Source organism: Takifugu flavidus, chromosome 20 (genome assembly GCF_003711565.1).
Source record: "Takifugu flavidus isolate HTHZ2018 chromosome 20, ASM371156v2, whole genome shotgun sequence".
Lineage (NCBI taxonomy): Eukaryota > Metazoa > Chordata > Actinopteri > Tetraodontiformes > Tetraodontidae > Takifugu > Takifugu flavidus.
In genome coordinates, this window is record NC_079539.1 from 2694220 (window position 1) to 2715994 (window position 21775).

The 21775-nt window shown below is 47.2% G+C and overlaps 3 protein-coding genes across 11 annotated transcripts; 1 reads left to right on the forward strand and 2 right to left on the reverse strand.

Moving 5' to 3' along the window:
• Positions 1-626: 626 nt before the first annotated feature.
• sec14l7 (SEC14-like lipid binding 7) lies at positions 627-5072 on the reverse strand. The gene is made up of 12 exons (XM_057018998.1): positions 4861-5072; positions 4107-4182; positions 3090-3133; positions 2944-3006; positions 2677-2865; positions 2504-2599; positions 2358-2418; positions 2180-2263; positions 1823-1929; positions 1604-1743; positions 1332-1501; positions 627-1221 (listed from the first exon to the last, which is right to left on the reverse strand). Exons 1-12 carry the CDS (start codon positions 5047-5049, stop codon positions 1091-1093), a joined length of 1350 nt encoding a protein of 449 aa, XP_056874978.1. The 5' UTR covers positions 5050-5072; the 3' UTR covers positions 627-1090.
• A 468-nt stretch (positions 5073-5540) lies between these two features.
• On the reverse strand, positions 5541-18592 carry zfyve16 (zinc finger, FYVE domain containing 16). Of its 8 annotated transcripts, XM_057018930.1 has the most exons (19): positions 18136-18590; positions 17274-17362; positions 16467-16575; positions 14265-16318; positions 13297-13393; positions 11139-11312; positions 10921-11060; positions 10625-10841; positions 10433-10555; positions 10190-10348; positions 9891-10115; positions 9559-9641; positions 9195-9299; positions 8964-9114; positions 8800-8880; positions 8562-8724; positions 8196-8301; positions 7934-8110; positions 5541-7847 (listed from the first exon to the last, which is right to left on the reverse strand). In XM_057018930.1, the coding sequence occupies exons 3-19, from the start codon at positions 16534-16536 to the stop codon at positions 7689-7691; spliced, it is 4284 nt and encodes a 1427-aa protein (XP_056874910.1). In that variant the 5' UTR covers positions 16537-16575; positions 17274-17362; positions 18136-18590; the 3' UTR covers positions 5541-7688. The 8 variants fall into 8 exon arrangements, with proteins under 8 accessions (XP_056874910.1, XP_056874914.1, XP_056874912.1 ...); XM_057018934.1 differs by lacking the exon at positions 17274-17362 and having other exon boundaries at positions 14265-16315; positions 18006-18592; XM_057018932.1 differs by lacking the exon at positions 17274-17362 and having other exon boundaries at positions 14265-16315; positions 18136-18591.
• ube2l3a (ubiquitin-conjugating enzyme E2L 3a) lies at positions 18092-21702 on the forward strand. Of its 2 annotated transcripts, none has more exons than XM_057019039.1 (4): positions 18092-18114; positions 20097-20192; positions 20276-20462; positions 20630-21702. In XM_057019039.1, the coding sequence occupies exons 2-4, from the start codon at positions 20163-20165 to the stop codon at positions 20782-20784; spliced, it is 372 nt and encodes a 123-aa protein (XP_056875019.1). In that variant the 5' UTR covers positions 18092-18114; positions 20097-20162; the 3' UTR covers positions 20785-21702. The 2 variants fall into 2 exon arrangements, with proteins under 2 accessions (XP_056875019.1, XP_056875018.1); XM_057019038.1 differs by lacking the exon at positions 18092-18114 and adding an exon at positions 19009-19164.
• Positions 21703-21775: the final 73 nt, after the last annotated feature.

The following is a 21775-nucleotide window of genomic DNA, read 5'->3' on the forward strand; positions in this document are numbered from 1 at the left end:
TCACCACCATCACCATCATCACCCCCCCACACACCCGTCATCCTCACCCTGCACCATCCCGCATCCCTCTGGCGGGGAGCCCGGCCTTCCTTCCGCAAACCCTCAGACAAAAAGGTTTTAATTACAGTTGATGTTCAAATGATTTCGCCACGCTATAAATGGGCCAGTTGGCCCTCGGAGATTAAAGTGCGCTGCAGAAAACACCGCGGCTGTTTTTTTCCCCAGGTTTATTAACAAATTCTCATAATTAGATCAATATTGATCCGTGGTCGGCGGTAATTTACTTGTTTTAGTGCCACCTACTGGACGGTTCCCCCATGGCAGCTACCTCGCGCATTACATTTCAGTTTGATTTTTTTGTGTATTTATTTATTTTAATCACACTTGTTCCAGCATTTTTCATGCCAACTGTGGTCTTTTTTTTTTGGAGTAAATTAAGATTAGACTAGAATAAGGACTAAGATATCTTTATCTTTAAAGCTTTTACAGAGCTCAGAAAAGTCTGAACACATAACGGAAATAATATTGTTGTAACCCTGCAATGCATAACACCTTGTTTAGAAATGTAAAATGTTCCCGGTTTATCGGATATCATAGGAAAAAAAAACAAAAAACGAAGCAACCGATTTGTCATTGTGAGGTTTATAAAAAGTCGCGTCAGTTTATCACAATAAACAATTCACATATGAGGAACATTAATATACAAATGACGGAATTGAACAGTTTTCATAAATTAAGTCTTAATTAGTTCTGTGGTCAGTGGTTCACAACATTATAATACAAATAAAGGCCACTTGAATCCACGTCTGTGTTGTTCATTTGGCTGCTGTGGAAAAAATAAAAACCTTCACTCAGATGCAAAAATGACCACTTTCATTGTCTTTTACATTAAAAAAACATGAACACTCTGACACTAATTGCAAGTTTCTAAAGTGGTTTTGTTTTAAGATGCTGGACTTCTATACGTGATAATGAAATGCTTGACCCTTGACCCCTGACAGCCGCAGGAAGATGAAAGACCGTGAATACAAAGACGGGGGCCAAACTGAACCCCCTTTGTTCCCGTCAAAAATCTGCCTGAGTCGTTTCATCACTGCAGCCTCTGCTCTCCTCGGCTCCGGGGATTCTGCATCGGCTCCTCTGGAGGGGGGAGAACCTCCACTTTGTAGCTCACCTTCTTGGACTGCAGGATGCTGTAGCTGTTGTCGAAACACAGCACGTCTGCGGGAGAACACCAACGTCAGCATATGAGAGGGTTGTGAACTGGTTAGCCTAGAAACAAAGCGGAAGCAGCTAGCATGATTCCATACGAAGCTAACAAAGGAACTCACAGACTCCAGGCTCGGAGCAGGTGAGGCAGCTGTCCTCGGGGACCAGGTGGGCGTTGTAGCGCTCGCTGGGCAGAACCTGGAGCATGTCGGTCACTTTCTGTCCGCCGCCCCGCTTGGTGCGTCTGTAAACTCCAAATCCAATATCCGCTCCGTCGCTAGCAAACTGCCACCTGGGAAGGGGTCAATTATTAACAAACGCGCTCGAAACGTTGCTGTCTGACCAAAATGTGTTTATTGTTTCCCTCTCTCCTCAGTCTGAGCGTGGACTGTACCTCAGGAGGCTGCTGGGTGCTTCGACGTCATACTCCAGCTGGAACGTGGACCCTCGGCTGATGGTCACGCTGTTGTCGTACTGAACGCTCACAGAGTCCTGGACATAGTAGGACTTTGGCACCGTTCCACCATATTTGATCTGGAGCGAGACACCCGAGGTTATTCAAAACAATAAGAGACCACCCGATGCCCACGCACTCCCCTCTTTGCTCCCTCACCATGGTTCTGCAGCGAGGGTCGCCGTCCGGATCCGACAGGTTCCCCCCGTACGCCACAGGAAGCTGATCCGGGTCGATGTGAGCTCGCAACACCTCCTGCCAGTTACCTGCAGACCAGAACGTCAGCAAAAACTGATGGACGGTGGTGAACTGAGCTGAGGATGTCGATGGTTCCTCTAAGGCCATCAAGCTTGTGCCATATCAGATGGATCGCCATGGCAACAGATGGACAATGTACTCAAATCACATTAGTTAGAGCAAATAAATGGAAAAGATGCTATGGAGCATTTCAATAATCCCATGAACATGCTAACTATGCTAATGTTAGCATGTCCCTTTGAGGTCCAGAAGACTCACTTCCTAAAACGATGATCTTCTGCCGCGTCTCCTCACAGAGGAAGTGTTTGATCAGGTTGTAGGCCATGGGAAACATTTTGGGAGCTGCGGCAAAGACAAAAACCAAGGCAGAAGAACAAATCAGGCCTGGAAAAAAAGGGAGAAACACCCTTAAAAATGTGCAGACGCGCCAAAGTACTTTTGATGAGGAACACTCTTTTCAGTCCTTCGGGATAGTTATCTTCAAACATGGTGAGGATCTGAGGGGAACACAGGGATGAAGAAACGGGATCAGGTGGTGGAACGGATGAGTTGCTCTGGTCCGAGCGGGGGGGGGGGGCAAACCTCTCCGTAAGTGTCGATGGCGGGTTTCCAGATGTGCTTCAGGCCGAGTCCCTCGCAGTCGTAGATCAGAGTGATGGCTTCGATGTTCTTCCCCAGCTGAGAGGAGATGGAGACACGTTACAGGAAGGACGGGAGAGACGGAAGGAACGAGAGAGCGGGAATTCCATCCAAACCTTCTCCGACTGCCTACGACACTCCTGCCGCAGCATCTCCGTGTGTCTGATCTTCGTTTTCAGGAAGTCCTGCTTGCTCGCTGACATCAGGAGACCTTTAGGGTCCAGAGGACCGACCAGGTCGTACCAGATGGGGCTGCCCTCTCTGTCGTAGCCGCACATCCCTCCGGACACGTAGCGCTCAATCACCTGTGGGACAAAAAGGCGAAAACTGAGTTGGGAGGTTTCCCCGGCGGCAGAAAGGGCCTCGGCCTGGAGCGTGCCGACCTCCGGAGGTTTCCAGTCAGAGATGATGGTGTCCACCTTCATCTTCAGCCTGAACTCCAGGTGCTGCAGAGACGGGGAAAGGGACTGAAAAAACCACACCAGGATAAAACCCAGAGGCGTGTTAAACGCCTTAAAAGCTGCCTCACCTTTCTGATCATGGCCTCTGCTTTCACAGCATTAAAGTTTCGCGCTGAAACAGAGAAAAAGACGCGCGCGATTGCACGCGACACAAACCCAACAGCGTAATTAGTACTTTTCCCAGAGATCTGGCGACCCCTAGCGGTGGAGATGCAGCAGCGCAGCGATTCCCAGCTCTAGTCTGAGTTTAGGAGTTCGATTTGATCCAGGAAGGATGGAGTTCCCTTCTGATCTACTCAGCTGATGGGATCACTTCACTCTCAGCTGGTGTGCCCCCCCCCCTTCCCACACACACACACACCAGCACACAAAGTGGTTTCATAGTGGTCTCGCCAACACTCCCAGTTTCCTTTGGAAATGCAAATTGAAACCGGAGCGAATGGACGAAGGGATTCAGACGGAGGCGAAACACAATCCATGTCATGATTTTCTGTTTTTAAAATGGGAGCTACAGACAGGGTGGGGTGGGGTGGGGTGGGGTCACAGACGGCCAGGAAATAATCAGTAAGTCCATCAGCCCGACACGTCTCACTCCGACAGGTGTCGAAACACCCCCCCCCCACACACACACACACACCTGAGTGAAACTGCAGTTTAAGGTGACCAGGAACAGGTTTGGCTCACCGGCCTCGGCCTCACAATCGCTCCGGGCACCTGAAACCTTTTGAAATACAACCGCCAACGCTCAGACGGCGTGTTTGCACTGATAAAGCCGCCGATGAGGTCAGAGGTCAGAAGCGGCCCCGTAAACATGAACCGTTCAAACGGCCCAATTTGGTGGCAGATTGTCCCCGAGAAGCCCTGAAACTCGACTCCCAACACGGCTCCTGTTCTGCCTGTTTGTGTTTGGTCCTGTTAACCTGAACTTGAGTCGCTGCGGGACTGTTGTGCTGAACACACAAAAAGTTGCTTGTGCCAGTTTCTGTGAGCGTGTGTGTGTGTGTGTGTGTGTGTGTGTGTGTGTGTGTGTGTGTGTGTGTGTGTGTGTGTGTGTGTGCGTGTGTGTTTCAGGCCACCAGTCTCACCTCTCAGCCAGCGCAGGAGGTAGTGGTCGTGCTGCGCGGGCAAATCGGGGAGAATGTCCTGGATCCTGCCCCGAAACTGGAGAATCAGAACAGGAATCATGAAAAACAGAGGAAAATGGAGCTTCTCGGCGGACGTGTGTTTGCATGGAAAGATTGAACAGGTGGCTGAGTAGCTCAGCACACGGGCATGTTTAGCAGGAAGGAAAAAAGGAGGCAACTCTTTCCAAATCCCCTCAGCGACACGTCTAAGGCGACCAACAAAAGGTGAAATCTGACCTTTATTTAGCTGTGCAAACAGACAGAAAATGAGCGCTCGCCGTCACAAACAACTTGTATTTAGATGTTAAAACGAAGCTCATCTCCAGAGGTTGGAGACTCTAGAGTAAAAGCTCAGAACTCTCTAATGAATCACTCATTAAAAGCACAGCCTGGCTATTGTGCTAAGCTATCAGTGATCCACCTGAATGAGTTCATTTCAAACAATCTCCCCCAAAATGGGGCAAAACCCACGAGTCACTTCAACAATAAAGACAAAAGAAAATGAAATCACATCAAGCTGGTAACAAAGGGGCAAAAAGCCAAAGTGAACATTGTGTATTAGAAGTATTAGTGTGACATCACTGTACACATACAGCATTTATTGAGTTGGAAACTCACTTATGCGCACTTAAAAATAACAGGTTGTTCCTGAAGTGTAAATAAGTATAAACAGGCGCAGCAAAGATTAAAACTGATGTTTCAATCATATTTGTACCTCAGTTAGGACCTCATCCTGCTTCGGGCTCATGTCTCCCACTCGTCCGCTCATGTTGTCTCCTGTGCTGCCGGAGCCAGAAAGTGGCTGAGGGCCAGTGGGGGGAACAGCAGGTAGACGAGGGAACGGACGCCACGCCTCCCACACACACACACGCACGCACACGCACACACACAGGTGGACTTTCATCCTTTGCTGAGAACCACTGATTCCCGCAAACATCCTCACATTAAACCTAAACCATAAAAAGGAAGAAAAAGCTCCTTTTTGCCTCAGACTTGCTCCATTGTTGTAACATTTTTTTAAATTAGCTTTAGGAGCTTAGCTTACATCAGTTAGGGAGCGTCCACCTGTGTCTCGGCTGCTAAACGTGACAGCCGATTTCGTCAACAGTCACCCCGGCAACAGTGTTTGGAAGCCGTTTATAATCCTTGGGTTTCTGGCCGGTTGCAGTTTATTGCTAAAAGTGATATAGAGGGAAGCTGTAGTACAATGTAATAAAGTTTTAATAGAGTAGGTTGCTTTGAAATCAAAGAACATTTGACCCTTAAACGATCCATTGCCCAGTTTGGTTTAGATGTCAGAACTGGGCATACTGGGAAATGTGTTATCACTTCTCCCAGTAGGCAAATTTTATGGCAGGAAAATACAAAGTTGACCGGAAAAGAAATGGTCAGCAGTTTCCATAAAACTCATTTTATTCTTTAAATACATGATCAGGAGCCAGAGATCACCCAGAATAAAGCTGGTGCTTTTGAATAAATAGATTAACGCACGAGTCATTTCGACATAATGGCATTTAGTTTGAATCAACGCAGGAAGATTTTTGATTGCCTCTAAACTGAGATTTGGTCCAAAATAAAAATCGAAATGAGCCGGAACAATGTGTTTTTGCACAGGCAGGAGATATCAGACATGAACTTTGTCAAGATCAATCGCGTCCTTGAGTGATCGATCGAGGTTGGGAACTTATTTGCACAGCAGGTGAAATATGTTGACTTGCCCCCATTTAAGCATCAAACTGGGGTAAGTTGATGCTGCGATAATGACGTTTCATCTTGGGGGTGTTCAGAACTGCAGAACTCATTTGGAAAACCCCAAAAGTGAAATGTGAGATGAAGAGGCACAAACAGAGAGAAGGATGAGGTGAACAGAGCTCTAAAACTGGACAACTGGTTATGAGAGACGGATAAAAATATATTTGATGAGTAGATCAGATGAGTAGTGTCGCAGTGGTGACGTGAGCGGCGCCTAGCGGCCACGGGGAGGAACTGCAGCCAAGAGCTAATGATGTTGACCTTTGCAGGTAGATTTATTAATGTGATCTTTAATTATTTTATGATTAGTTAAAGTCTATTTGCTGAAGATCAAGTTTTCACACTAATAAACATGTAAAGTTCCTTATATTTGCTCGCTACTTTGGTTTAGTGACGTTAGTATTGAATGTTTGCTTTAAAACGTCAGTTAAATTGTGATCCAATGCAAGAACTGGAGGGTTAATGGAAGATATAAAACTCCTTTTGAACATTTCTATATTTCCCTGCACAAGCCAAACAAAAAAGACCCGACTGCATTAACAAACATAGATTATGTCCTCATTAAAAATAAGAATATTCTGTCCATCAACAATGAGAAAAATAGCTTCAATTAAAAACAGTTCCAGACATACGATTCTCTGCACACATATGGGAAGGCTAATGAGGATGCTTCTTAGAAAAGGACTGTGGACAAGTTCTGATGGGCTGTGGAATGAGGAAGGAGAAAACAGGTGAGGTAAATGAAAGAGTAAAGTTTTCATCCACCCCAAGTAAAGCTGCTGTGAAAACACACTTTTATAACACTCATAATACATTTTCTGGGGTCCTGAGAAGGTTGCCGTTGACCTCTGGGAGACCAACAACACGTGTTCTAAATAAACACCTGACTGAGCTTCGAGATGAGCTAATAAGAGTCCGTTTTTTCCACTTATTCTTGGAACTTGAAGAAATAAAAATTGCCAGTTTTGAACAAATCATTTGAAACGAGGAAAAGTTGTGAGATGATCCGCTGTGAAACAAAGTTCTGATCACTCTAGAAACACATCGTGTCGGTGAGTCCAGAAAAGTCATTGGCATTAAATTAAAGCTGGAACATAACAGAGTGGGTTTCTCCTTTAATCTGATGACTCCCTGATGAGGTGTGATTTCACATTTTGCTTGACATTGAAATGAGGATTTGAACCATTTTTCAAATATGTGAACCCTAAATGTTGTCATCTAATGCTTGTTCTGAAACAAGTTTGAACGGTGATTTTGCAAATTAACACATTTCAACCAATGAGTTCATTAAGTGTTGTCAGTTAACGACTGAGAACAAAGACAGAGGGATATTTTCACAGGAGGCTCCTGACTCTCATATGAGATCTGACCTCCTTCGAACCCCAGTGGTGGCTATTCTCACTAGCACCTGATCACGTGCGTCTCCCGTACTGCGCTGGGTTCATTCATCACCTCGTTCAGTAATAATAAAATATATTCAAAACATCCAGAGGGACACTTCTTCTCTAGTGTCTGCGGGGAAACATTCACTGAGGCGCTCCAGCGAAGAGTCAGGAAGGCAGAGCAGGAGAAAACACAATCTGGACTGGCTGCACGTCTTCCTTTAGTGTTACGCGTCTATTAAAGCAGCTTTGGTGAGCACAAAAATGTCGATTAAACAAGTTCCTTCACAGACAGTCCACCACACCAAGTTCACAATCTTGCCTCTGGAGGGAGGACGCTGTCGTGGGGCCGACAGCAGCGTCTCTGTCTGCTACCTTTTGTTCGTAGAGTCCGACACACTGTGGCGTGTTAGATGGAGTGTGTGATGTAGAACGTGAACTCCATGTCCATGGCAGTCTGGGGCACGCTGGCGCTACCTCCGTGGATGACGGGGATCAAGGCGCCGTCCAGCTCGTTCATGTAACGCTGGGGCAGCAGCCGGCCCCCACAGCCGGCCTGGTACTCCACCTTAAAGAGGACAGAGAAGAAGAAAGTTGGTCCTGGCTGAGAAAGGCGATTTAAAAACAGCGATTCAGGGTTTGCGGCGGCGCTACCATGTCAGCCTGCGTTGAGATGCGGAGAGAGAGCGAGTTGATGCCAGCGGAGGCGAGAACGGCGAGATGAGGCGTCAGGGCGCTGCAGGCCGCCAGGGCGATTTCCTTCTGGAAGCCGCTGCAGGACGACAGCACCGACTCGAGGCTGCGGTCCAGAGTTTTGAGCTGGTAAAACACCTGCGGGGACGTCGACACGGGCGCCGGAGTGTGAGAGCGAGACACTTCGCTGCAAACGTTGGTTTCATTCGGGAGCGGCTCTCACCTCGGTGCACCTGATGGTTCGTCCGTCCGACTCAAAGTCGGTGTCCTGCAGCACTCGCACGCTGCGCACGCCGTCCAGAGGCCTCCCATCCACGCCACTGGTTTTACTGCAGAAAAACCCAGTCACACCAGTAATAATGGCTGGTAATATTGGACCGGATCTGGTCAGCGTGTGTGTGATACATGTTCAGGAAAACTCTGAAAATACTCCAACCATTTACACATAAAACACTCAAACAGAATAAATATTTGAGAAAGCTTGAAGTTCTATGAAAGTCAGTGGAGTTTGCGTGGTGTCACAGTGTAAACAGCCGTGGAAACACACTGTCTGTGCAAGTGTGTGTGTGTTCTGGGGCAGTTATTTTACCCTCTGTTGACAGGTGAACTCCAGTCGACCCAGCGGACAGTGACGTTCTCCCGGACCTCCCCTCCGTCGTTCCTGCCACAGGGTATGTGGAAGTCGGTCTGCTCCCTCAGGGCGGTGCGCAGGGACTCCATGGTCTCGGGAGGAATTTGCACCATTAAACCGTCTGTGGCGAAAACACGAACGCTGCTCAGAGAACAAACATTGACTAAGCTGGAGTCTCATTGTTGATTAACTCTACCTTCAACAATGCTGGACTTGGCGATGAAGCCAGAGGAGGCTTTCAGGGCTCCGTTGAACACCACGAAACTGGCTCCAGTCACTGTGACCACAGATTGACGAGGTTTAAACACTAATTTCCTGTATCGTGGAGATACAGAGTGACCAGCAGCCAGCATAGCTCACCTGTGCGGGTCTTCCCGGGCATGCTGCTGGCCTGGGTCTGGTAGTTTCCCTCCTCGTTCTGGAAGCACACCAGGTGAGAATCGGCCTCTGTGCTAAAATGCGCCCCGATGCTGATGACGTGTTCGTTGGACACATTTACGACCCTCTGCATCTGCAGGACAAACACCGGTGAAAATAGAAATCATTTCTCATTAGAGAACGTACTGAAGTGTATCTTTAGGGCAGCCTTACGTCGCTGTAGCTTGACTTTGGAATGTCGATATAGATGTGACCCATCTCCATGTGGATCCTCAGACCCTCCACCACAGAGAGGCTGTACTGGTAATTCCTCAGGTCCTGTCCGCACAAGATTCAATCTCAGCATGCTGTGACACTGCACCAGAGTTCCTCTCAGGAAATCACAGTTAATCGCATCTCAAATGTCGCGTGTCGCTAACAGTCCTCGTATCACAGGGAATTGTCTGACCCTGAAGATGAATTAACGACAGTCAGGACGCACTCAACTGCTTAACGAAGTGTCTGCAGAGGAATTAGGACCGCAAAGTAAATGATGACGGGCAAAAACCACATTGACAGCAGGCGCTTCAGTACTTACAGCCAGTAAATTCATGATGGTATGGCCCGTCTCGCGAAACACGGACTCTCGAAAGCGGACACTTATCAGTGGAGTCGGATACACTGGAGCAAAACAGACAGAAACCAGACCGTCAACCACTTGACAGCTGAAATTGAGTCGGGTATATAAACCAACGGATGAATAAAACGACAAACCACACTGATCATTTGGACAGAAATGCTCAGTTAGTCATTTCAGTTTTCTATGCAACTGTGACGTATATTTGCATTTAAACAGCATTTTCAATTCGGCTTTAATTGGAGAGAAACTCTTCATAAGGACAGAGACGATAGCACGCGTCTGAAACACACCGTTGTATTCAGCTCCGAGCCGCAGAAGGAGCCTGATTGGAAAGACTTTAGCCCAGGGCACCTCCAGTTTCTGGATGAGCAGGCCGAACAGGAAAGGCTGGGAGGGCAGAGTGAGGCCATCCAGAGGCTGACAGGTAGGAGAGAAGAAGAGCATTCCAGCGTGGTCCTTACTGCCCAGGAACGTGCTCGTGAATGTCACGTTGTCCAGTTCCTCCAAGAACTTCCCTGAAACACGAGAACATGATGGTGACGCCACCATTTCACGTGAATAATGAGACAGGCCGCGTGAGGCCGCCCACCTTTCTGAGCTTCCTGGTAAATGTTGAGATATAGTGAGAAGAGGTCTTTGGGAAGCACTTTCTCATCTGGCAGACACTCCAACAAAAACACCAGCTCTTTCTGACCCAGAGCCTGCAGCCCGGTGGAGCCGAAACACCAGCACTGTCGACCGGAACCTGCTGGCCCAAATGAACCCGGTGTTGCAAACACTTGCTTGGGTTGTTTATCTGGTCAAAATGAGCGTTGGGATGTTTTCTACTCACATGTAACCAGTTTGACATTAACAAGCAGGTTGGCATTCAGGGCAAAGGTCAGAGGTCGGGGTCCTCCCTCGGCTAATAGGTGCAAAATCTGACAGGGAGCAGGATTTTCCTCCACCAGAACATCTGAACAAATGATTGTTTGGGTTGGAACTCTTCCACACACGGCCTTGTCTACTTGTTAGAAACACCCACCTCCTGCTTCATCCTCTCCAGTGATGATGAGCAGAGGGGGGAGTTCCTCCTCATTATTTGGCAGCAGACTGGGTACTTTCTCCACCGAAGAGCCGAGTCCACAAAGCAGGGCGTAGTCCCAGGGTCCAGACAGCGGCGGTCGGACGACCTCTGCAGCCCCCGGGCCTTCTGGACAAGAGGAACCCCCATCGACACCCTCCAACTCTGCCGAACTGGGCTGGAATCAAAGGGTTGATGTAGTTTATTTTCTGGACTTTGTGAGTGTGGGGTTGAGGAGTTCTGATGGGGGCCCTTACTGCTGGTTGGTCAGGAGTGACGCTGCTGAACTCCTGCGAGTCTCTGCGGCTCGTCACGGACAGTTTGGATGTATCTGCCACCTCCCCGTTGGGTAAGATGCCATCAGCAAACCAGACACGCTTCTGTTCACGAGGACAACCTGAAGATATATTGATTTAAGGAAACTGATCAAAGTGGAGTGAGGATGGGGTATTTGGGGATTTCAGAGCGATCCTACTGTCGTTTGGGTGCTTGAGGACAGACACGGGCACCATGACCGTCGGCGGGGGAGAGTTGAGGGTGCCAGCGGCTCGGGCCTGCTGCAGAGGCGGGATGGTGCTGCAGTACTCAGACGGGATGTTGGGATTCGGACTGGGACCCACAGGACTCATCATGCGCTCCAGGGCCTGAGCTACAAGGAAAGAGATGGGTTTAATTTTAGCACACTCATATCTTCACTACGATTAAATTTTTATTTTTTACCTCATGACTGATGGATAAACACAGGCATGGAAGCTCCACTCTAAAATACGACAACCTTTTGTCACTCCAGAGGAGTCTTGATTTTAACTATTTTTATACCTTATGAAGTATTTCAGTGGTCAAAAGAAAGGCTCGCCTCTCAAAGTACTTTTTTTAAATTTAGCCATTAATGTAGTTTCAGATTAGTCCGATGCAGCTGAATAGCTCTATTCTTCTGAAGACAACATTCACATGATATGCCTGCAAGTCTTTCTGCTCACAGAATCATTTTCTTTTTACTAATAAATGAACAGAGATGTTCTTGTTTCATTTCCTGGCCGGTTCTCTGACACGCTTGTGTGATTTTACAAAAGGTTGAGAAATTGGCATTTGGTCGTTTATCTAAAGCACAGTGTGAATTAAAGATGACGATACCTGAAGGGAGTCAGGAATATACATCCCATAAGGGAGGTGCAGAGCTGGAGCATGCCAACGCTGCCCAGAACAAACTAGCTGATTCAGAACCCAAACACAGTCTGACGCAGCAGTACCCTCCTGTAGCTCCTGGTGCCAGTTTAAGGACTGGTGATGGCTGGAGCAGCAAGATCAGAGATTTATAACTCAACCCTGGCGTTTAAATGATGTGGCGCAGAAGAACGAAGGTCGCCGCACACAGGACAGGCACGATTCCTCATTCTTTCACAGGAGATATTGGCATGGCTAAATGGACGAAGTCCAATACAGCTTTATTGATTTGTCATGCACTGAAGAACTAGAGTATAGCTCAAAATAGCAGACATGCAGCCACGAGGAAACAACCTGATCCCCGGATAAAATCTCCAGGTACTTACAGACTATTACAATAGCAACACAAAAGGAAAAGGCAGAGGAACAGCTAGAGATAATCCATCTGTGATCCCATTTGAGGTCGTCAGTAACACACTGACTCATCCACATCCTAAGTTTAGCTAATAAGGTGTGTCACAGCCGAATGACTTACAAATACAGTAAGAAAAATCCTGCTGCAGTAAAGTCAGACTGCATATCAAGAGCATTGATTCATCTTACCTCATAACTCCTCTTTTAACATCCACCCAACCTACATAGTTGCAAGTTTACTCCTCATTCAAACTTAAAACATTCCCATTCCCGGTTCTCTGCTCCTCTCTTATGTCCATGGAGATGTTTTTAGCTGCAGTAGCCTGTTAGCTTTGGGTCAGACTGCCTGCCGTGAGCCTCACATACGGCAAGCTGCTCTGATCGAGAAGGTGGAGAGTCGAGGAGAAGAAAAGGAGGTGACGGGGGGGGGGGGTGGGAGAGCATACGTCACACTGCTCCAGTGTGAACCGGCTGCAAAAATTGGATCAGCTTTTTTTTTCTCCCCCCTTGTCTTAATTTAGACACAGCGTGTGAGCATTACACGGGGGCTGCGGGCAGGTCCTGCAGCTCAGGCACACAATCAAGGATGAGTGCCAGAGTCCTGTAATAACTCTCCTCCCTCCCTCTACCCATCCATCCATCCATCCATCCATCCATTATTGGCCCTCCCATCTCTCTCTGACCATGCTGCAGTCTTTACTATGTAAACACACAAACCACAGCCACCAGCCATCTGAAAAACACCAACAGAGACTGGCCCATTTTCTTAGTTTCTACCCATGGAAGAATGAAACTGAGGAATGATGCCTAGTGGAATTAGTTTGGGTGTATTCTGCATCACCATAAATATGCTGGTGTCTCTTCTAAAGGGAACAACTACAAAATAGTCCAACAAAGTAAAAATGGCAGAAATCTATCCAAAACCCTAATCATATTCTGCTGCAATGGAAATAAAATAGAAGAATGAACACAAGAAATCACATCTGCAAACATGCTCGCTGGGAGTTGACCTTTGTCATATACCTGCATAAACCTGGGCATACTTTGGGCCTCACCTCTGTTTATGGAATCAAAGCAGATGAGGCACACACGAGCCTCTTTCTCCAAGTACTTGAGCTTACACTTCCTGTTGCAGCACACGGCGCAGTAAACCTGCCACAGAGGAGAGAGAGCGCACAATCAAATGCACAGCAGCAATAAATCCACACAACACAATCATACAGCAGAATTTATAGCAGTCAGTTCCCCCATCTAGACCTCAATGTGAAATAAAACCTGTCCCCTTGAATGCTTTGTAAATCACTGATCTTGAGAGGAAGTGCGTCTATCTTTAGCCAGTGCAGCTCAGTAAATCTGGACTGGAAAAAACTGCTGTCTCATGCGCCCCACATCTGCAAATCCACTGTGCTAAAACTGGCTCTGGGTTCTAATCTCTTTCATTTAAACGCCGGGGAAACCAGTGCACACCACTTTCACTCCCGTTTCACATCGCGCGGGACCCTTGGTGCTGGAGACAGGAAAAAAAGCCGACAGGACATGGGAGAGCTGGCCGGTGGAAGCGGCAGATGGTGGCGCAGCGTCCGCCGGTCACACGGGGACGTTCATCACAGAGATGTCGCACACAATGTCGTTATAAAGTCATTATGTACCGACGGATTCTCTTGCATTTAGATTAGATCCCCACAAGAGGTTTGTGTAGTTCCAATAAAAGGACAGACAAATGAAAATACATTTGAAATTAATCTCCTCTCTAACGCCGCTGAACATGAAAATATCTCAACCTTATTTTAGTGGTTTGGTTTCTATTCAGACCATAATACCACATCCTGCTGGACAATCAAGACCTTTTGTTATGTGCCCTCATCCCTGAAATACCTATTTAAACCCTGTAGGCTATATTTAGCATAATAATATTCATAAAACATAAGATGAAAAGTGGTGATGTTGGCTAATTTCTAAAGTTTTTAAGAAGAAAAAGGAAAACGATCTATTCTATGAACTCGAACACATCTACGACACTCACTTTTCCACATGCTCGACAGTGATGTCGCCTCTTAGTGAAAGTGAACCTCTGGCTGCAGTTCATACAGTTGGGAGCTTCCGAGTCAGGCACCCACGAAGGCTGCCTGCTCCCCAGCTCCTCTGCTCCCTCACTCCTCCTACCCGCCGGCCCGGCACCATCCGTTGGTGGCTCCCCGGGGTAAGGTGGGGGTTCTGAAAGCTCATCAAACCCCACGCTGTACTCCTCGTGCTCCGGGGTGGAATGGAAAGAGTTGGAATGCTCCCCTGTGAGACTCGGGCTGGTCAGTGACATCTCGCCATCCTCTGCTACGTTGGTGTCCTTCGTAGCTCCGCTGATCCCCTGAGCCTGGTCCTCTCCTTCTTCCCCTGCTGGTGGAGGTCTAGAGGTTTGGCAGTGTAGCTGTTTAGGTCTTGCTCCTCCATAGGAGGGCTGGTGGTTTGGGCTTCTGTGCTGGGACTGTAACGTGTTGCTGGTTGAAGAATGGCTTAATAGTGACGTGACATCGGATTCATCATCGCAGGGTGTGCAAGGATCCTGCAATGCTGATGGAGCACCAGAGTTCAAGGTTCCCTCCACACGTAATATTTTGTCACTTTCTGGACACAGCAGACCCTCCACGTCCTCCTGTCCACTGCCACGTCTCCTCAGGTCCGCTTCGGGTCTGCTCTCCGGATCTTGATCCGTTTCCTTGAGTCTCTCGGGCCTATGTAACTCCGCAGAGCCCGAGCAACAGGAAACCCTGCTACCCTGCTCTGCCTCGGCGTGCGCCTGCAGGAATGCGTCCAGCTCCTCGTCGGTGACCAGCAGCTCAGCCTGGTCACTCTCGGGCAGATACTCAAAGCCGAACTCTGACGGTTCGGACGGGCTGGTGCACTCGCAGGAAACAAGGTCGGCAGAGGGGACGACGGCAGAAGGTTCAAGACTGGGACGCTGCTCCTCTGGCGACACCCTGCCCTCGACAACCGCCTGGCCAACAGGATCTGACGAATGAACGGGCTGTTCAGAACAGGACCCGTCCTCTCCAGCTCCCAACGCTGCCGAGGCGTCAGCTTCAGTGCTCTCAGAGACGTCTGCCTCTCCAAGCTCCTTTGTGGCCTGTTCGGAATCATCTTTGACGGTCACTGGGTTCACCAGAGCTCCACATAGAGACACAGCTAAAGGCAGGCATGATAAGATAACCGGGTCACTGTCTGAGTTCTCCGCTTTTAAGACTTCAGGAGGCTCTGTGTCGCTTCCATTCAAGGCTTTTTGTGACTCCTCTTCCTTAGTGGTTGAGGTGGTAACTCCCTCAATGCTACAACCAGGCAGAGATCCATGTGGTTCACAACAGTCAGAGTTACTGACTGGTCTCTTCGCACAAGTCGCCTCCGCATCCTTGAGCTCCTCCTGAAGAGCCAACGCAATGGTTGCTGGTGACTGTGGAACACCCGTGGACTCGGAACTCCTCTCTACCGCTGCGGGAAGAATCACATCCAGCAGACTGAGTGAAGCGGAGTATTCGCCATTCGGCTCGTGGGAATTCAACCCCAGCAGGTCGTTCTTCTCTGCAGACACGTGCTCCTCGTTATTGTCAGCACTCTGGTTCAGCCATCCTTGCTGTTCCCCTTGTCCAGGAACCACAGGGCAATCAAAGTCCACAAGAAGGCCCTCCTCCTCTTCCATCTGCTTCTCTGCCGCATCCAGCTCACTGAAAGCATCGTGGCTGTTGGCCCTGACCAGGATGGCCGAGCTGGTGTCGTTCACAAGGTCGCACACGGGCTTCAGAGCCCTATCCGGGCAGGGGGGAGCGGCGCTCTTAGCTGGCCTGCGATCCACAGATGAGAGAAGATCTACTGTGGTAAGGGGTTGACCTTTGACCTCCCTGACATCGGCGCTGCAATGGCTCCGACCGCCGGAGCTGTCGGGAAGACTGCTGGCAGAGCCATAATGAAGAGAGTTGAGGTCAGGGAGGTTAAGGGGGGCAGAGGGGGGCTCAGAGGGTAAACACTGAGAGCCCAGAGAGTAGAAGGGGTACGCAGAAGGCTTCAGGAACACCGGCTTGCACTCAAGCTCTTCTGCCAGGAAAAACAGATATTTGGAAAAGAAAAGAGGTAGACTTATCAGATTATATGGCATTATAAAAAAAAATCATAAGACACGGGCAGACACAATGAGCACAGTCCATAATGTTGTAAAGTTCATAATGTTGCAAACTTCATTTACCTGTATTGAGTTCAAAGTCATCAAGGAGTTTGTCCAAATCACACACAGCCGCCTTAAAGAAACTGTCCATGCTGCTCTACCGCAGAGGGCCCGATACCCTCTCTAATTCCTAAAAAACAGGATGGAATGTCAGAACATTAGAGGCACAAAATGGAAGCACAAATTCATGCAACCCTTTTGTCAGCTAGCGCAACGCCACCAGTTTCTGTGTTAATGTAAAACTCTCCTTAAGAAAAGCCATTCAGGTCACTTGTTGACACATTAATCCAGTCTGACGAGCATGTAAAAAAGTGGCCTGTGAGCTTTAAATTTTAATAGGAAACCAATCGATGAGCCAACGCCAGTGAGTAGCTTTTATATACAAGAATGTTCTTTACATTGGACCATTATGTAGTTAAAATACACTTAACTGTAAAAAGTTCAAGCATTTACTGAACACAGCAGCTCCATTAACAGAATACCATCAATCAGCAGGGATTATTATGGGCAACAGCCCCTAATTAACTTGCTCTAAAGAGTGCCTTATTTACATTTTAATTACTGAAGTGCTTTAAGTAAAGAATAGATGTTGCTAGGCATTGGCCGCAACGCAATTCAATTCCCTTTGTATTGTTTTTGTGTTCATCACGTTGATATAATAAAAAGAACCAAACATGAAAATTGTCCATTCGTTCAGCGTGACGTGACTGTGCATGTGATGAACCGTAGAAACTTGTGCAGACGAATCAACTGATGTGGGCCCTGCGGCGGCGCTTTTCAGAGAGGCAGGATCGTCTGAAGCCTGTCAAAACCTCAAAGAGCAAACACCCCCTGCACGTCCACAGACTCCCAGAGCAGAACTTCTCCTTTGCGTCCTCGTCCATCTGGGTGCTGCCGTCTCACACTTCCTAATAATCCTGTCCACTCGTGGATGGGAATGAGGAAGTCAGTTTGAAAAATCAAATCAAATTACATCCGTGACCTGCAACTTCTCTAAAAATCAGAGTGTCACTCCGTCATTTGAGGTAGAATTAACAGAGCTATTGCCAGCCAACGCTTGCATGTGCAGGCACTCAGCAGCAAACTCAGCCTGTTATGATCTGCTCAAATTCCCTGCTGGTCAAATGTGGGTCAACATGCTAAATAGCAACCGACAACATCCGCTAATAATGTTTGCCATCCCATTCTAAAGCAGAAAAACATGCCACGAAGTTCGTAGGTGACGGATTTCACTCATCTGCGGACGTCTCGATGATTAGCCTTCACTTTTTATGCCACTTTTAGACCTTATATCCGGATCTGAACTCATCGCTGTTTGCATTTATCAACACCGACGTAAAAGAGATTGAAAGATATGAAAAATAATCATACGGGATTAAATAACTCAGAGGGCACAAGTGTAGACTAATCCAGCAGTGTTAGCAGCCGGGTAGCGTTAGCATTTACATTTTGTGGACAACGCTGATAATACTTGAGCTTCGGGCTTAATCGCAGAGGGGCTTGCGGACAAGAGTTTAACGCTCCGGATCATCATTTTACCAACAACCTGTTGTTTGTCACCTCGAATGAATGTGATGGGAGCGGGTGTAACCCCATTTAATCGCAGCCTCTGGCTTCATATTGGAGTCTTCGGCAAGCTAATAGAGCTAGCTTACTCTGGGCTGACCAGGTATGTTTCTGGATTCCTTACCAGGGCTGTTTTATTCCATATCTCCGGCGTCCGCAAACAAATATCACCACATTCTGCGTGGGAATACGACACATTTCCCCGCCGACCAGTGTCTCACTTCCCCCGTCGAGTCCCCAGAGTTTGCAGAGACGTGAACATCAGCCGCTGGATTAGTTTTGTTGGAGATTTGTAAATTCTTCACTCAGGCCGCCATCTTGGATCGACTGTCGGAGGTCACCGAACGTGATCGGTTCTGTTGGCAAACACTCCCCGAATCGTTGAGAGGATTTCTCTCCCATACGAAGCCAATGGATCATGCGGCTCATTTCAACCGGAGCGGCACCATTTATTTACAATGCTTCATTATTCTCACGTCACTTTCATGCTATTGTAAACTTTGCTGGTGTACGCGTTAATTCGTTGAAAAAGAATCTAGTCTTGAAATCCTCCCTCTTGGATTATGCTGGATTAAAGCTATATCACCATGTTTATTTACACATGATCATAAATCCCCCTTCAGGTAATTATATTTTTTAATCTTAGGTTGTCGTTCCACATTTGACCAACAGGGGTCCTCAGTCTTAGGTCTGATGCAAGACTTTAGTTTTAGGATTAAAATTTGTAAGAACTTTGATTACAAAGGTTTACTCTTTCAACTGGACAAAACTTACTCAACTCTCTACTTTAACTAAATATGAAACTGAACAGAAAATCTTATGGTCTCTCGTTCAAATTTCCGTTTTTCCTGGAACCAATATCAAGTATTCTGTATCTCTGACATTCCATAGTATTCAATATTGATAATATGAAATTCCATATCGATAATATGGAATTCAATATCGATCAAAATATATTTATATCAATAATATGGAATAGTAGTCAGGTACAACACCCGTTGTTAACACCCCTCGTCGGTAGGTGGCGATAATGACCAAGACGGCGGCGTCAGCCATTTAAAACTAAAACCAAAAGAAGCCGAAGAGAAACGCAAAGAAGCCGGAATAAGATAACGTCTGTTCCACAATGACTGCGACCAGGAGACTAGCTAGGGTAAAAAGAAAGCCAAATCATTTCGTTCTCGCTTCTTTGTCGTGTTTAGAACAATGTGGATGGTGTATGCGGGCCGTCGAAGTCGGCAAACCGAAAGAAAACGTGTCCGCGTGTGCTCGATAACACGTAAAAGATAACGACGTCCGGCAGTCGGTGAATGTGGGGCAACTAGTTAGTTTGAGAGGCCGGCGGGGCGTGACTCAGCACTCGCTAAAAACTGCTCCGTTTACCACCAACTTTGTACATGTTTTCCCCGAGCTGAAGCTCACCGGAGGCCTTGTGAGAAGTGTTTGTGTTCCGCGTTGTCACGGTCTCGAGACGGAGCGAACGGACGTGTGATGCCGGATTAAATGTGCTCACTTTGTGTATCTTAAAGACGCGCCATTGTTAAAGTTCACACCGTTATTATCACGGACTGAGACTCTCCGCATACGCTGTTATTTTAAAAAAAACAACTGGCACTTTTTGTTCTTTTCACGCTTTTGGTTTCGCTTATGGCCACAGACGGTGTGTGTGTCGGGGGTTTCCCGGGTGGTCTAACAAAAGAATTGGATTATCCTTAAAAACCTGACACTTATGGGATGTTTTTTTGTCATGTTTATCACTACCAATGGCTTCCATCTTTTCTGTGTGCTGTGACACGTTTATTACAGCCTTACTACTGGCCCCTGTTGTTAAGTTGGTTTTAACTATTCCTAATGGGAAGTAACTAATGGTAGCTAGTTAAGGGTGTGCCAAAACACGGCTGTTCAAGTCGATGATGAGGGTTTATCTCGTTTAAAATAGCTCCAGGAAGGGAAGGAGCTCTGAGTAAATGCTGCTCAGCTTTTTAAAGGAAGGAAATTTCACCCTCCTGAGTTACTTTGACTCATATTCAACGTCAGGAATTTTCCATGGGATACAAGCCTATTTATTACTTTTCCTTGTTTCAGGAGCTTTCCGACCTCCGTGAAGCTGGGGTGAAGCATTTTTGCAACATTCAAGTAGATGAAGCGAACATGTTATGCTGGCAAGGGCTCATTGTTCCCGTAAGTGCTGAATGGGTTCAAACAAAACCGTCAAACACTTTTGATGTCTCCAGTTTTCCTTCATATGTTTTTGTTGTTCCCAGGACTGTGCTCCTTATGAAAAGGGAGCGTTTAGGATTGAGCTCACCTTCCCCGCGGAATACCCTTTCAAACCGCCAAAGATCACGTTCAAGACAAAAATCTACCATCCTAACATCGATGAAAAGGGTCAGGTGTGTCTGCCAATCATTAGTCCTGAAAACTGGAAACCGGCCACAAAAACTGACCAAGGTAAGGGACGCCATCTTGCCCTCGAGGTAACTCATGTCAATTAACGTCATCGCTCATCAGCGGCAAGTGCTCGCAGCCAGACTGATTATTTACAAATGTCAACATGTAAGCTGTACGGTTTCCCATTGGTGGCCCTTTAATAACGGAGATCCTTTTTTCTCTTCAAGTCCTCCAGAGTCTCATTAGTCTGGTGATCTCCCCTCAGCCGGAACATCCACTGAGGGCCGACCTCGCAGAGGAATACAGCAGAGATCGTGCAAAATTCATGAAGAACGCAGAGGAGTTCACAAGGAAACACAGTGAAAAGCGACCCATTGACTGATGACCCAAAATGTTGCCCACATGTTGGCCTCCTTTCTGTTCCTTGTTTAAAAGACCCACCCTTTCCTCAAACTCTGCAGACAACATTGAAATCCCCCCTTTTCGCATTCTTACAGCACTCTACAGCTCCTTCGTAACATGGGCTGTTTTATTTGCCAAAAAAAGCAGGACTTTTTGGCGTAAACAGAGACTCGGGTCCGTAGGTGTCAGCTTTGGTTTGGTAGCTTTCTAACAGTTTCTTTGGAGAAAAGAAAACAAGGTCTAATGTTGGAGTGCTGCTCTGCTTCATTAAAGGCTATATTATCTCCCTGATTAAACATCATTTGTTTACAGGTTTTAAAAATATTTTTCCTCACAAAATTCACAAAAAATATTTTCTTTTATTTTTTCCCTCCCGACATATAAATTTGTGACCTTTATGGCGCAGAAGTGAGCAGAAATGCATCCACAGCGCAGTTTTTGTTGTGCGTCGACGTTTATTCAAGTTACTTCTCGGCTTCTGATGGAAGGGTCACGGCGCCCGTGAGCATTAGAACCTCCGTGGTTGTGGGACAGTAATGCACTTTCTTTCATTTCCTGTATCTTTGAAGCACACACTGTTAACTCACAGCTGTTCTGATCTGAAGAAGCGATGGCTGGTTTCACCACAGCCTCCGCTGGTGCCCATCTTTAAATTCTAACCTACAGCAACATTGATCACAAGCGGATTGTTCCTATTGCAGTGTTTTCAGCCTGTGGTAGCTTGATGAGGGGAAAACCCCCACAAACAAGCCTCGAATCTGTTCTTTCTGCATTAAACACGACGTGACGGCTGATAAATCGCAACACGGAGGCGGACTCCACCTCCACGTGTATACGGCAATATGTCCAAGGATAGGTGGAGCGGTCGTTACTAAATAAAGATTTGTGATGTGTTAAACCAGAGTAATGTGTTTATTGGGGTTCTGGGTTGTTTTTATGCCTTTTGAAAGTCAAAAAAGACAAGGGGCCTG